This window comes from Cricetulus griseus, chromosome X, assembly GCF_003668045.3.
Source record: "Cricetulus griseus strain 17A/GY chromosome X, alternate assembly CriGri-PICRH-1.0, whole genome shotgun sequence".
In the NCBI taxonomy this organism is placed as follows: Eukaryota; Metazoa; Chordata; class Mammalia; order Rodentia; family Cricetidae; genus Cricetulus; species Cricetulus griseus.
Genome location: NC_048604.1, coordinates 92,347,054 through 92,361,447, shown reverse-complemented (window position 1 = coordinate 92,361,447; position 14,394 = coordinate 92,347,054). Strand labels below are relative to the sequence as shown.

Genomic DNA, 14,394 nt, shown 5'->3' with positions numbered 1-14,394 from the left:
GTTACTGATATCTGCAGTAAGTATAGATTTTGAGTGCAAAGAAAAATCATGCAATGGAAATACCACTTCCAAAAACCAGTTATAATCAAAATGCTGTCTCCATTGCAGTCAGGAACTTGAGCATGTACCAGATTCTGGAGCTAAAACTCAGGGTAGAAATACTCATCTGTAACAGCCAGATTCTTAACCAAATTCTAGGTAGATGTGAATTAGTAAGAATTTAGAGAAAGTATTTTGGTACATTGAATACGTTGTTAAAAACTAATTGAAAATGCAGCCGGAGGGGTGGCTCTTACTATATTGTACTTAGAGAGAAAGAGCCAAAGACAAAGTTGTATGCCATGGACATTCCATTCATATCAAGTTCAAACACAGGTAGTGCTGTGGGTACTAAATGACACAGATACAGTAGTTTTGGGGAGATCTTATCAAGAGAGACAAGGAAACTTTGGAGTGCTTGGGATACTTTTCCTTGATCCCAGAATGGGAATGACAAACACATCTGGAAAGAATAGTGGTTTCTGTATTTATGATTTGTGCCCTTTTTGCCAGCTATATAAGTTTTACAAACTAACTTCATTTTACTAACTAGTTGCCTGAAATGTTGGTGTTTTTCTTTTTTTGCTAATGATTTACTTACTTTCAGTTACACTCTATCTTTAACACTTGCCAAAAGTATTTTTTTTTGAAAGTTAGAAAAACAAAGTATTGGAGATGATACAGTTGTGTAGGAATTTGAAGACTTGGAAGAGTACTAGGAGTACTGGCCAGGCTTTCAGGAAATGTTGGTTTTCATTCTTGATGACATTAATTTCTTTTCTTAATTATCTGAGCTTTAGCTTCCTTGTAAACAGATCAAATGCATGCAAAGATTCCTTCCCTTTATAGCAACGGACAATCCAGAATCCATGGATATGTACGAATTGAATGACAATGTGCTTTTGTCATCTCTTATTTTCAGGGTCAATGGTGCCATTAGCAACTTTGAAGAATTTCAGAAAGCTTTTAACTGTCCACCGAATTCCACCATGAACAGAGGCGTGAATTCCTGTCGACTCTGGTAGCTGGAGTGCTGGTTTCTACAGTCCTCACAGAGCTGAGAAGTGCCATTGGAGGTGGCACCGATGTACTCAGCACCTACTGCTTTCTGCCTTTATTTCACTGAGGACTTTTATTTTAATGCATTTTCATTATTTGGGTAGATGACTTGCTTGGATCTAAACAGTATCTGTTCAAAGTCCCTAGGCTTATAAAAGAATTCAAGGATTGAACCAAATATATTTCATTAGAAAGTCAAACAAATAAAAACAAATGTTAAAGCTACTTGGTTAAACTGGCATCCCTATTGTCTGTTTAGTTAGCTTCAGCTAGGTGGTACATAGAATTTCAATCTGTAGCTTTTCAGGGGACCTGAGTAGAGTGTATCCATAGAAAAGATCAGTCTATGAAAATTGTCACCCTCAATAATGAAGATGCTTGCTCTATGGTGTGCAATTAATACAAAGTATCTCTTATGTCTAAGGGTAGTTAAATTAGAAATTCATCGGATCTCTATTTTATAATTTCTGATAAAGTTGTTACCTTCAGTTTTGGAGTGTATTGGAAATTGTGTCTGAGAACTTACATCCAATGTAACTAACCATTTAAGTCAGCATGAACAAAGATGGTGTATAGTCCATTAGGTGAAGGATTTGGGGTTTATAAAATGGGAAAAGGGATGAATCTTTGACTGCCAGCAGTATTAAAATAACAACAAAAACTGTCCACACAACAACAAAGATACTAGGAAATGAAATTTACAGACGTTGATCTAGTCCCCATGAAGCTCTATGAGCATCTATGTGGTGGATAGCAGTCATAGAGCAGTTCCTGTTTTGTTTTCGTATTCTCAGATGTATCTCCTAACTCTGAACCAAGCAGACATTGAGAAAAGAATTTTCTGTTTCCATGTCAGGAACATATGGCTTTCATTTCCTTTCAGTACAACTATATAAACACCAACCTGAGGAGGGAGTAAATGTTCTTCCATCTCAGCCCTCTTAATGTTACATCTCTGTAAAAGAAAATCCCCTTCAAAAACTTCCAGAATGAAGGCATTTTAGTATATGTGAATCCAATTTTAAAAATCCTGCCTAGATCTAAGGGACACAAATTTATTCTTTAAGTCTTATGAAGAGTTTATGTTTTTAAAAAACAGTACTGTATTTTGATCCCTGGAGCATTATTTTTTTTATCAGCATCTCTAGTGTTAATTAATTAACTTAGTGTGTACGTTTGTAGGATAAAATTGTTACCATATTTAACAGTGTATGTAGGATAAAATTGTCATGGCATTCAAGAGGCTACTTGGTATTTCTTGTTTGTTTTTATTTTTATTTAGTATTGGCATTTCCCTATCCCCATCATATTGTTCATTGTACATGGGGTGCTGGGTTAAGTGGGCCAATAGAAAAATTTCAAAAGCAAAAGACAAATTCAGATGAACCACAGGAGGTCATTTTGTATCCTTGTGACTTGTCATCCTTTTGCAAAAAAAAATGTAACTGTGAGCCATGTCCTTTTGTAACCATGGGAACTTTCAAAGGGAGAAAAATGGAAGGACACCATCATGAGGAAAACAATTACACTGCATTAGTCTGAGGAGAGTGATTTTCCCCTTGACTTCCTCCTCTATGAATGGATACACTTCTGAAGGGCAGCAGCATTTTCCTCCTCTTAACTATGCTTTAATGTGACCTTGGTTTGTATTTCTAAAAGCAAACAGTCTTATTTCAGGTGTTAGAAGTGTATGTGCCTTTTCTCTGGTGTATGCATTTGATAATCTTCATTTTATTCCTGTACTTGACACTTAAGAATAGCTGGAGTTTGTCATGCTTATAGAAATCATGCACTCCTTCGAGATTTCCCTTTGAAAAATTCCAACGAAACACATTCCTACAGGTCAGAGAGAGTGTTTGATAAAGCTATACAATTATGACTTTTGAAACGGTGTTGGTATTTGTTGGTTAAGGACAACTGGCTAGTGATTAGTTGGGGGCTCTCCCAGTTTCTGGATGGCTAGACTAGTCACTAAGTAATTTGGGGTAACTTAGTTTATCAAGAGATACAGAATCACTCCTGGTAGCCACACACATTTTTTTTTTTTGCAATAACTAGCTTCCCAAGTGTTTCTATTTAACCCTCCAAATTACAGTATTGTTTTTTTCTGTGAGACTGATTTCTTAAAGAAATAGACACAAATTAATTGGTAGCAAGAAGGTCAGACATACCTGTAGGGATGGAAGAAAAGCAGGGGAGCTGGCCTGAGGAAAACAAGACAGGACTTGGGTGCTCCTTGCTAAACATGGCCACTGAAGGAGAGCCACAGTCTATTAAAAATAATTATGGTAAATCAAAAGGAAATTAGATATTGGATCTCAGGCTGGGACTGCAACAACACATTGCTCTGACTCATATAGCAGCTGTTCTGCAAGTGAACTATTAACTGGACATTTGAAGGAGGTTTAATTTTTTTTAAAAATGTGTGGGACATTCTCTTGTGTGAGTCAAGGATTCTGTATATTTCAAGCTTTGTTGTTTGGCCTTACTACCATTGTCCAAAGTTTGCTGAGCTTTTCACCAAGTGCTCTGTGTAGGCCTCCTATTTCCACTCCGAAACTCTTTATGAGATGGATTGGGACATGACTGATGCAAGCTCAGAATTCATAAATTATCCTCAAGCTTATTTAGTTCCTTACCTCAATGGAGCTTAAAGCACAGCCCATAAATTTTCTCTTATTTAGCCCTGGAGCATCGCTAAGAAGAAACTAAGAACTATGGCTTGCCAGACAGATGGTGCTCATGCCAGAGAAATGAGAAGGCTTAAAATTGCTTGTCAAATATCTCAGAGCCTGGAAAGATGGTCTTTGTGCTTTGGGCTTCTGACCTTTGGATTAACTAGCATTTCTTAGATTATTGTCTTTCTTAAAATGTTTATTCAACCAATATTTCTGAAATTACTTAGTATTTGGTAGCCACCACCTTTGATTTTTTTTCAAGACAGGGTTTCCCTGTGTAGCTTTGGAGCCTGTCCTGGAACTAGCTCTTGTAGACCAGGCTGGTTTTGAAATCACAGAAATCTGCCTGCCTGTGCCTTCCAAGTGCTGGGATTAAAGGCATGCACCAACCACTACCTGGCCACCTTTGATATTTTGAACATAATGTTTCAGCTGCATCTTAAATTATGGAAGAATACATGGTTGTTTCATAGAATAACGTCCTTATTAGCAGTGGCACTACCCTACTGTTTTGAAAAAAAGATGTTCTCAGATTGTGCATTTAAAGAACAAATCTTTGTGGTCACTAGCAGTCTGGTGGTTGTGATTTTTTTCCTTTATGAAACAATGAGAATCATTATTGTAAGGACAATAAAACATTGGTCAAAAGTCTTCTGTTGCTCTCCTTTTTACAAACAATTACAACCTATTATATATGTGCATATTCGGAGCTGCTTTAAAAGATGTTTGCCAGAAAACTATAGAAACCACTGCAACAATCTAAATTTCTTGCTTTGGGAATGCAGGGCTTCAGTGTGGTAACTTTCTCTGTAGACAATGAGAGATGGTCATTACATTCCTTCTAGAATATAAGTCAGCAGATGTAGTTTATTTCCTTTGCAATAATATTCCTGCTGAGGGAAAGAAAGATCTCTGAGGTAGGGCGGGTGCACAAAAGTAACAATACACAAGACCATTGCTATCAAAGCAAAGAATGTCTATGTGCTATTGCTGTGCTTTAATAATACAGCCAATTTGTAGCCATTCATTCAGCACATGGTAACTGAGCATCCATTCTATTGAAATCACCAAGCCAGCTTTATTCAGGTGGATAATATACAGTCTCTGGCTTCAATGGGCTGTCTAGTTTAACAGGGGATATGGATATTATAAATGGCTATAACTGTACTACTGAATGGCATCTGATGATATGTAATTACCTTGGGGTATGGTTTGTGACACAGGCAAAAATTATTCAGCTCTCCTATGGTGGACATTATCAGTCTTATCCTCTGCCAAGGTTCTAGCAAATTCCTTTGCCAAGAAGCCCCAACTCACCTTCTGTGTACTTTTGTTTCTAATTGGCTATGGCTCTCTAGACACATACCATTCTGCATTTGTGACTTCTTTGTCCAATCCACTTTCAGTGAACTGTAATTTCCTTGTGACCCTGAGACAATAAAGTGGTACAGGAACCTGAAAGTTTGACTGCTTTTGCTGAATCCAAGCAAATCTACAGCTATACCATACAGTTCACACTATCTTTTCAGTGGAGCCTGTTGGGCTTTTTCTCACAATGCAAATAGAGTTTCCCAATCATTATCTTAAATAAATTCCTAGCACTTATATGGTAAAGTGCTAGGATACAGGGTCCGAAGTCAATCTACTTTGTCAAGACACCATGCATGAGATATAGAAGTGAGATGCTCTAGAGTCTGTGGGTAATAAGTGGCTGGTTGTAGCCTTGTGGGCCCTATATTAGGGAGTTCACTTAAGTTTCTGAGTTTCTAGTTTGTGAACTGACCCACAAAATTGGTGTGTGTGTGTGTGTGTGTGTGTGTGTGTGTGTGTGTGTGTGTGTGTGTGTGTGTGTAAGATCATGGTTTGAAGGAAAGATGACTATAAATGACAGGGTTTATTGCAGAATGATCTCTAGGTTATGGGCAAGAAGGAGAGACTTTGTGGGGGCAGAAAGAGGCAAGAGACATAGAATCCCCCTTACTATGGTTTATGTAACTTAGATTTAACATACTCAAAAGGTACTGAATTTGCTTAGATTTTCAAGTACATATCTAAGTAGACTTCATCAAAATCTGAAGGAGGCTGATGTGTTTAGTAAGGTATAAGGCATTTTTGCATGCCTTTCCAATTTACCTGATATCTTTAGTTGTTAAGGCCACACTAGTTATAGAAACAGACCATCTTAAAGGCTTTGCTCAACTTAAATTTATTTTGTTTTCATTATATGCAGAATGGAGATTAGTGACCATTGAACTTCTCTCCAGCAGTTGGTGATTTGGCAACCAAAGCTCCTTCAATACTATGATTGTACAGTCTTTAAGACATGATTCGATACATGCTCATAACCAAGAGGCTGATGGGAAGGAAGTGGCCATGGAAAATATTAAATGGAAGATTTGTTCTGGTTACTTCTGTTTCTATTCTATTGGATAAGACTCAGTCATGTGGCTAAAGCCAATCTTTGGGGTGAACGTATTATGTAGTCTGGCCATGTGCCCAGAGAGAAGAGGAAGTGGGTTGGGTTCTCAGCTGCTATCAGGTACCTTTGGAATTGAAATCTGGGGCAGTAACTTTGAACTCTTCTGAATTTGCAAAATTGCTTTTGAACACAGCACAATGAAAATTGAAAATGCTCCTGGTAGCCCGAAGTTTCTTCTGTAGGGGTCCTTTTAATTAACAGCGTAATTGGATAATGTAATCCCCTTTAGAATTGGATATATGTAAAGGAAATTGAGGTACTCCCTGTGATCTGATAATGCCATGTTTTACTAACATACCAAAGTGAGCAGGGAACTGAGCACCACAGACACATTATAGTAACTTCTGATCAGAGAAAGAAAGCCTGATCTATAATTTTAATCATTCCTAAATGCTTTAGATACATGTTTAATTTGAACACATACTTTGTCTTGTTAATTGGATCAATTAAGACGGTAACTCAATATAAGAATCCGGCTAAGCCATAGATTCATAGCTATATTCTAAGCTTTTAGAGCATATCCCATTGAGAAAGGAAAATATACTATGAAGTAAAATATTGCTGGAAGAGTATAGTATTTTCTAATACTTTAAGAAAACTTATGTAAAATAATTTTCACTTATCTATTTGAGATGAAAAATGCTATTCAGCCTATTTTGATTTTATGATTCCTACCCTGAATGTGTCTTACAAAGGCAGGTGATTGTTTATGTATAGGTCACAAAGTTGTTTTCTAATAAATTCTGAATAGAAATTCTGTTTTCACAGAGAAATAACCAGTCAGGTAAAAGTCCCCAATTTGGTGGCCAGAGATGTTGACAGAATGCTTGCTAACATGCATGAAGTCCTCCTGGGTTCAATCCCCAACAGCGCATAAATTGGCTCTGGTAGTGAATGCCTATAATCCCAGTATCTAGGAGATAGAGACAGGGATCAGAAGTTTCATGTTATTTTTGGCTACATAGGCTAGTGGTTCTCAACCTGTGGGTTGTGACCCCTTTGAGGGGGTTCAAATGCGCTTTCACAGGGGTTGCCTGAGACCATCAGAAAACACAGATATTTACATTATGATTCATGACAGTAGCAAAATCACAGTTATGAAGAATCAAAGAAATTTTATGATTGGTGGTCACCATAACATGAGGGACTGTATTAAAGGGTTGCAGCATTAGGAAGATTGAGAAACACTGGCTTGGGCTATATGAAACACTGTCTGAAAAAAAGGATTCATAATTAAAGTTATCTAAAATATTGCATACCATGTACACTGCAGTTTGACAAAAGTGTCAGCAAACGTCTTGAGAAAAAGGAAAGCATAGCTTATCACTTAGTGCATTGTGTTGATATTAAAACTGTTTTGGAGGCAAATGGAATTAGGACATGGATAAGAGGCAATTAAATCCCTATGACATCTGATGTATACGAAAACTATCCCAGAGCATACTTATCCCCAAATTGAGCACATTTTCAATTGGCAATTGTTAATGATTTTTGACTAGTAATCATAATGAAAATAGCATCTGTTTGTTGACTCACATTCTGTCCAAAGTTCTCTATTAGAGCCTTGCCTGCATTAGAGACAATCTTCATACCAATCATGCAGATAGTTAATATTATCACTGCACAGCTGAAAGATACTTCTGGGACTTGGTAAGACCATGTTAGTAATTGGTAGAGCCAGAAATAGTCATTTTTGTCTGATTCTAGAGCCTATTCTTTAATACTGTATTGGACATGGAGGGATGTTCACAAACATGATTGTGTGACTTACTGATGAATATAAGTTATACTTCTGTAGTATTTTGTTAGAAAATAATCGAGTCAGTTTATAGAAATTTACATTTGATGGTAGTTTTCACCCTGAATCTTTCAAAAAGGAAGTCAGAAGGTGCTCTGTCTGGGGATGTCCTTCTGTATGCTGTGAATATGTTTCTCTTATTGGTTGATCAATAAAGCGGTTTCAGCCAATGTACAGGCAGGATGTAGCCAGGCAGGAAGTATAGGTGAGGCTACCAGACTAGAAGAAGGCTGGGAAGAGGAACACAGGGAGTGAGTTAGAAGAGAGACACCATGTAGCTTCTAAGGAAGAAAGAGGCCCGTCATTCTCTGGTAAGCCAAGACTACATGGAGATACATAGATTAATAGAAATGGGTTAATAATTAAGAGAGAGCTAGACAATAAGAAGCCTAAGATATTGGCCAGTTTATAATTACTATAAACTTCTGTGTGTTTATTTGGGACTAAATGACTGCAGGACCAGGCGAAACAGAAGCCTCCATCTACAGTGCTCCACACTGATACTACCTGCTGTTTATTGAGAATGTACCACATGTTGGATTTAAACTAACTTCCTTAATTATATTATTATCTTATGTAATAATTACAACAACTTAGTTACCCATTACCATTTTCCAGGTAAGGAAATACTTAATAAGGTTAATGACAGCTTTACGACTAGGGTCTCCGTGGTCTCACTAGGTCAGGGCTTTTGATTGCTGGACATTGTATTCAGCCTCAGGAGGATGCAGTGGACAAATAAAGGAATAGACGTTGATTGCTAGCTTTAGGAATGTAATCTAATGGTTTTTAGTAAGGCAGAGGGAATCGGGACAGAGCCTGACAGAGCCACATGCTTGAGTGGACTGGTGTCCCTTCACCATGAGTGAAGTTCTTAGACTTCCTCAAATCTACATGAGTCCAGCCCTATGATTACCTCCAACTTGGTCTCACACATTTCCACTGTCTCCAGATCATTCTTCCAGAGAACAATCCTTTGCAATGTGGCCTGAGGGTATTTGAGGGGCTTTAAAGCCATAACCTTGTTCTCCTATAAAGCATTCTGATCATGACTGTTAACTAAGGTTTCCAAATTCCAAGGCCTTCTGGTGTTTTACAGGATATATCAGTTTTTCCCTAGGGATTCTATTATTTATTCATGTGGGGCCTACACTTCTAAAAATTTTTCTCTCATATATATTTATATAAACACACACACACACAAATACATAATCATTTTGTGGGAAGGAGCGTAGATCTGCATTTGTCCCCTACATTTCACTGGAAGTTACATTTTTGAAAGAAGTGATTCTAAAGGAATCTTGAATGATTGCTTTTATCCAACACAATCTCTTAGAGTTTAAAGATTCTTTAAATTGTTGACTATTGTATTATATATAGATGCTAATGTATTTTTACTTATTTTAATAAACACATGAATAAACCTTAAACCTTTTTTTGTTTTGTTTTTTTGTCACTTCTCCCGAAGACATAGAATAGCCTGTGGAGAATTTACTCTATGTGAAAGGAATGAATCTGTCCACCTTTCAAAGCTGTATGGGGTACAGGTAGGGGAATGCTAGAGTAGATTTGTCATGAATTCTCTAGAGAAAAAAAATTAACTTATCAACAAGGGCCAAGCTCAGTCTTCAGAGATTCACATTTCAACTCTCATTTCATGCATACACAGACTCTGGTACAGATTGAGTTTGAGTTAATGCACAGAACTTGCTGGGAAGAAATCAATCAAAAGTTTTTTTAAGCATGAATAGTTCTTTAGAAGTGAACACTCAGTGTATCTATTTTATTGTAATCATTGATTGAAAAACATTTTAAGGCATTCAGCTATTAAAATTATTCCACAAACTGTAGTAATAATAAAATCAGTCCCCTCAACCAGGACCACTGGTGATGTGTATGGAGGTATGTTTATTAAGAATAAGGGAAAATATCCATCATTTAATGTCTGCTCACAATGTATGAGTCATGGTGCTAGTTACTGTATTTCATTTTGATTGATCCAGGACTTTGGTGACTGTAAGCCCCAACTTCACAAACAAAATTATTGTAATGGTATTGTTATTTCTTTACCTGAAAATTCATCACTGTTCTTTTCATTCAATTTACAATAAAATTCAATATTTCATGACCTAGAGGCCATTTAGCCTGGCTCTCCTCTTCAGCCGTCTGTTCTCCATTGCCTTTCTTTGAATTCCATTGGCCTTATGTCTGCATGTCTAACATTATGAAGCCTTCTTCTGTCTTCTTAGTCTCAGATTTTGTTGCTTTGTCTGAAATTTTCTTTTAACGTGACTATTTATTTCAAGGCCTGTAACTATAAAGTCTGAGACTTTACTTGATTTGCACTCTCCTGGATCAAACCCCAATTGGTAATTTTACCTTTTCCTTCTCCCTTTTTCTTCTTCTTCTGTTTGTTTAACCTTTATCTCTTGTCTCCTATCTTCCCTCCTCCTTCCTGTCCTTCCTATTGTTTATATTCCTCCACTGTCTTGTAAGTTTCATGAAGTAAGTACTTTATCTTGTTTGCTACTATTATTTCTAGTACATGGAACAGTATCTAACATGTTAAAAGTCCTTTAAAATATGTTGAGTCAATTTATTTTTTCACTAAAAAAATATTGATTATTACTATGTGCCTCACAGTATTTAGGTGCTGCTGAGGACATTGTGATAGACAAAACAGTTAAAAGGCCTTACCCTTGTAGAGCCCATACTCTTGGAAGACAAGAAACAAGTGGACACATAGGATTTAATAGATTTTAATAATTATCATAGGGGACAGGGAGAAGGAGTGAAAATATATGGAGGTTGGGGTATTGGGAATTTAAATAGAATGGACAGAAAACTATTTGATCAAAGACATCCTTTCAGAGAAGAGCCTTCAAGTTGGGGATAGGATTCAGTACAACGATGTGGGAGTGGTAATCACCCTAGGTCATTTGCATCAGGGCAAGTCTATTAAGGGTGGAACACAGGATCCAGAAAAATGAAACATGAAATGATATCAGGAGGGAAGAGAGTGTGCGGTTCATTCATGGTCATTCTTACTAGTGTAGCAATACTCATTTCTATTCCATATGAGATGGGAAAGTCATTGGACAGTTTTGAGCAGAAAAGTGGCAATGTTGACTTACTGTTTTCAGGAAGATTCTGTCTATGATGAGAATTGAGTGTGGATGCACCATGGAAGAATATGAAAGAAGTCTAAAGACTAGTTGTGAGGTGGTTGTCATCATCCCTATAACAAATGATGGTGGCTGTATACAAGAGGGGAGAGGGAAGGAAATAACTGAATGAACGAGAACAATGCTAAAGAATTTCCTTCATTATCTTGCCACTATAAAATTTCCAGTAATTTCATATTTGCTTTTTCAGTGATGTTCTATACATCCATGCATGATTATGTGAGATAATTTTATCCAGAGTACAATGTAATTTTATACATCTATTAGCATTGGCCTTCTCCTATATGTACATCATAATTTCCTATTTGTAATGGATACATAATATTCTTGTGAGTTTCTATAAAATAATTTATACACTTAATTATTTTTTATTTTTTGAAACAGAGTATCACTGTGTATAGCCTTGGCTGGCCTAGAACTTTCTGTGTAGACTAGGCTGTTCTTGAACTCACAGGTATTTGCCTGCTTTGACCTTCCAAGTTTTTGGTATTAAAGCCTTGTGCCACCATGCTTGGGTTACATTTAATTTCTTATTGTTATGAATTCTTTATTTCATTTTTCCACTGCTATAATATAGGGATAAATATCTTATATAGGATTTCCCCCTTTCTTCTTCTTTTCTTAGAATAAATACTTAAGAATTAAGTAACCTGGTCAAAGGAGTCATGTCTATTCTTTAATGTATTAAAAATAGCATCCCAATAAAAGTGTATTGGGCTGAGGTTGTAGCCTAATGTGCTATGATGTGGAAGGTCCAGAGTTCCATCCCCAGCAAGACACACACACACACACACACACACACACACACACACACAGAGAGAGAGAGAGAGAGAGAGAGAGAGAGAGAGAGAGAGAGAGAGAGAGAGAGAGAGAAAGAGAGAGAAGAATACTGAAAACAAAAATAATTGTATGTATGAAGAAACCTGTCCTATAATAAAAGTAAACTAGAAACAATGGATGGATCCTGTCTATAGGAAATCAAAAGCTTCTCTATAAAGTACACTTAAGAACAATAGAAGGCACCACAGTTATACAACTTTGGAGGTCATCAGTTTCATTTTCAATAATATTTGTTTCTATTACATTATAAGAATGTGCCAGGTTAGTTTTACTACTTGCTTTATTAGTTCTTTCTCCTCTGGTATAAATTCTATATCAATGTCCTTTGTCCATTACAGTATTAAAATACAAAAAGAATAAGGTTTCTTTCTTGTCAATTTTATTTATTGCTTATACTTTATATTCACTTATTTTCAGAGAAAAGTTCTACCTCTTTCTGATCTTTGCCTTTGTATATTTGGAACTACTGTTACTCCTTTGTAACATAGTGGGACAGGGGCAGAGCGTTTTGCTTCACACCACTGTCAATACTGGAATGAGCTTCATACAAATGAATACAAAAGAGTTAACACAAATTCAGGAAGAATATAATGTGAAATGTATTTCAGTAAACTGGATAAATATTTATTGATCACTTGTAGATAATAAACTGGAGCTATGAATGCAATGATGAATAACACTTCTCATTTTCAATTACTTAACAACCCCCAAATTACTTATTAATCTAGAGAAGACATGTAAATAAAACTTCAGTACTGTAATATATAATTGAATAGAGTCAAACACAGGGTTCTTTGGGGGATAGGACTGAATCAGAACATTTAGAGAGCTAAGCAATGATAGAATTATAAGGCCTTCAGCTGTGAAATCAAAATAGTAATAAAAATGAATGAGGCATCGAACCAATAGAAAGTTGGGCAAACTTAAGATTTTCCATAGAAGATATGCAAATTATGAAGACATGTGAAATATACTGAGCTTCACTAGTCCTTACAAAAGTACAAATGACGGCCACCTTGTGATTCAGTTATGCTGACCTTCCTTCCCAGAAGGACAGCAGTAAAAAGTAACTTAGACAAACACAACTCTTAGCTATTAAAGGTGGAACTACAACCGGCATAATAACTTGGTAAACCAAGCCCTTTAAATTACCAGGCTCAAAGGTCATTGAGGATTGGTCCCTCTCTCAAAATCATCTTTGAGCCCTTCCTCCTGTGTTCTTGGTAAGACAATTTGTGAAAGTGAAAAGAATGATGGGCAAAGGAAGGGGAAAGCATCATAATTGCCCATCTTTAGAATTGAAAACATGCAACAAGAGAAGGGAGGGCACAATGCAATTGCCTTTCTTTGATGTTTAAAGTAACATCTGAAAGGATAACTATTAGAAAAAAGGCAAAGATGAAGGTAGTAGATATTTCTTGAGCCCCATTATGGGAAGGCTTCCTGGTAAAGCAGGACTATTTTTTATAGATTTATTTTTGTATTTTTCTTACTTAAAAACTGTTCTATGATATGATTTTTGAACAAAACAATGAGATCTGTGTTGTATATCTGGCTTTGGATTTAGATATGACTTTCTGCACTGTCAGAGAAGATTATAAAATTACTATATAGCATGAGGCTTTCTGGTCAAGAACAAAAAATACAACTGTCTCTTTCCTTAAGGGTGAATCCGGTGGCTGGATAAATAGCTCAATGGTTAAGAAGCCTTGCTGCTCTTACAGAGGGCCCAAATATGTTTCCCACTACCCATGTTGGGTGGCTTACAACTGCCTGTAACTCCAGCTCCCTCTTCTGTCCTCTGAGGGTAATTAATTAATTAATTAATTAATTCACTCATTCTCTTTCACACACACACACACACACACACACACACAGAGACAGAGAGAGAGAGAGAGAGAGAGAGAGAGAGAGAGAGAGAGAGAGAGAGAGAGCATCTCAAAAGGAGTCAATCCAAATGGGCCTGTCAATCACCTGAATGAGAAATCTGTCTGTTCTCAGGCCCTTGAGATAAATAGTATAAAACCAGACTATGGATGTCAGCACAATGATTTCTCTGGCCATTGTCTACTCTCACCCCATGAGAGTGTTTTTCTCCTTTGCAATACACCCTTTGCTCACTGTCTATTTTAATTCTTGAAAATGCCTCACGGTGTTATGTAACAAAATCTATCTTCAACATTACACTCTGTATCTTGTTTGAATTCATTAGACAGAGCTTATGAAGAGACCAGAAAGAGAACCTAGCAACATATTTGGCACTATATCCCATACACGTATCCTATGATTCAGTCATTTCATTCCAAGGTATTAAGT

The 14,394-nt window shown here is 36.7% G+C and overlaps 1 protein-coding gene across 1 annotated transcript in view; it reads left to right on the top strand.

Annotated features, from left to right (window-relative positions):
• Positions 1 to 4,427, top strand: part of Phex (phosphate regulating endopeptidase homolog X-linked) — a 213,574-nt gene extending 209,147 nt beyond the window's left edge. Inside the window, exon 24 of the mRNA XM_027432770.2 lies at positions 962 to 4,427. Within this exon, the coding sequence (XP_027288571.1) occupies positions 962 to 1,064 (103 nt within the window). The 3' untranslated portion in view covers positions 1,065 to 4,427. The remainder of the gene's footprint in view (positions 1 to 961) is intronic.
• The last annotated feature ends 9,967 nt before the right edge of the window (positions 4,428 to 14,394 follow it).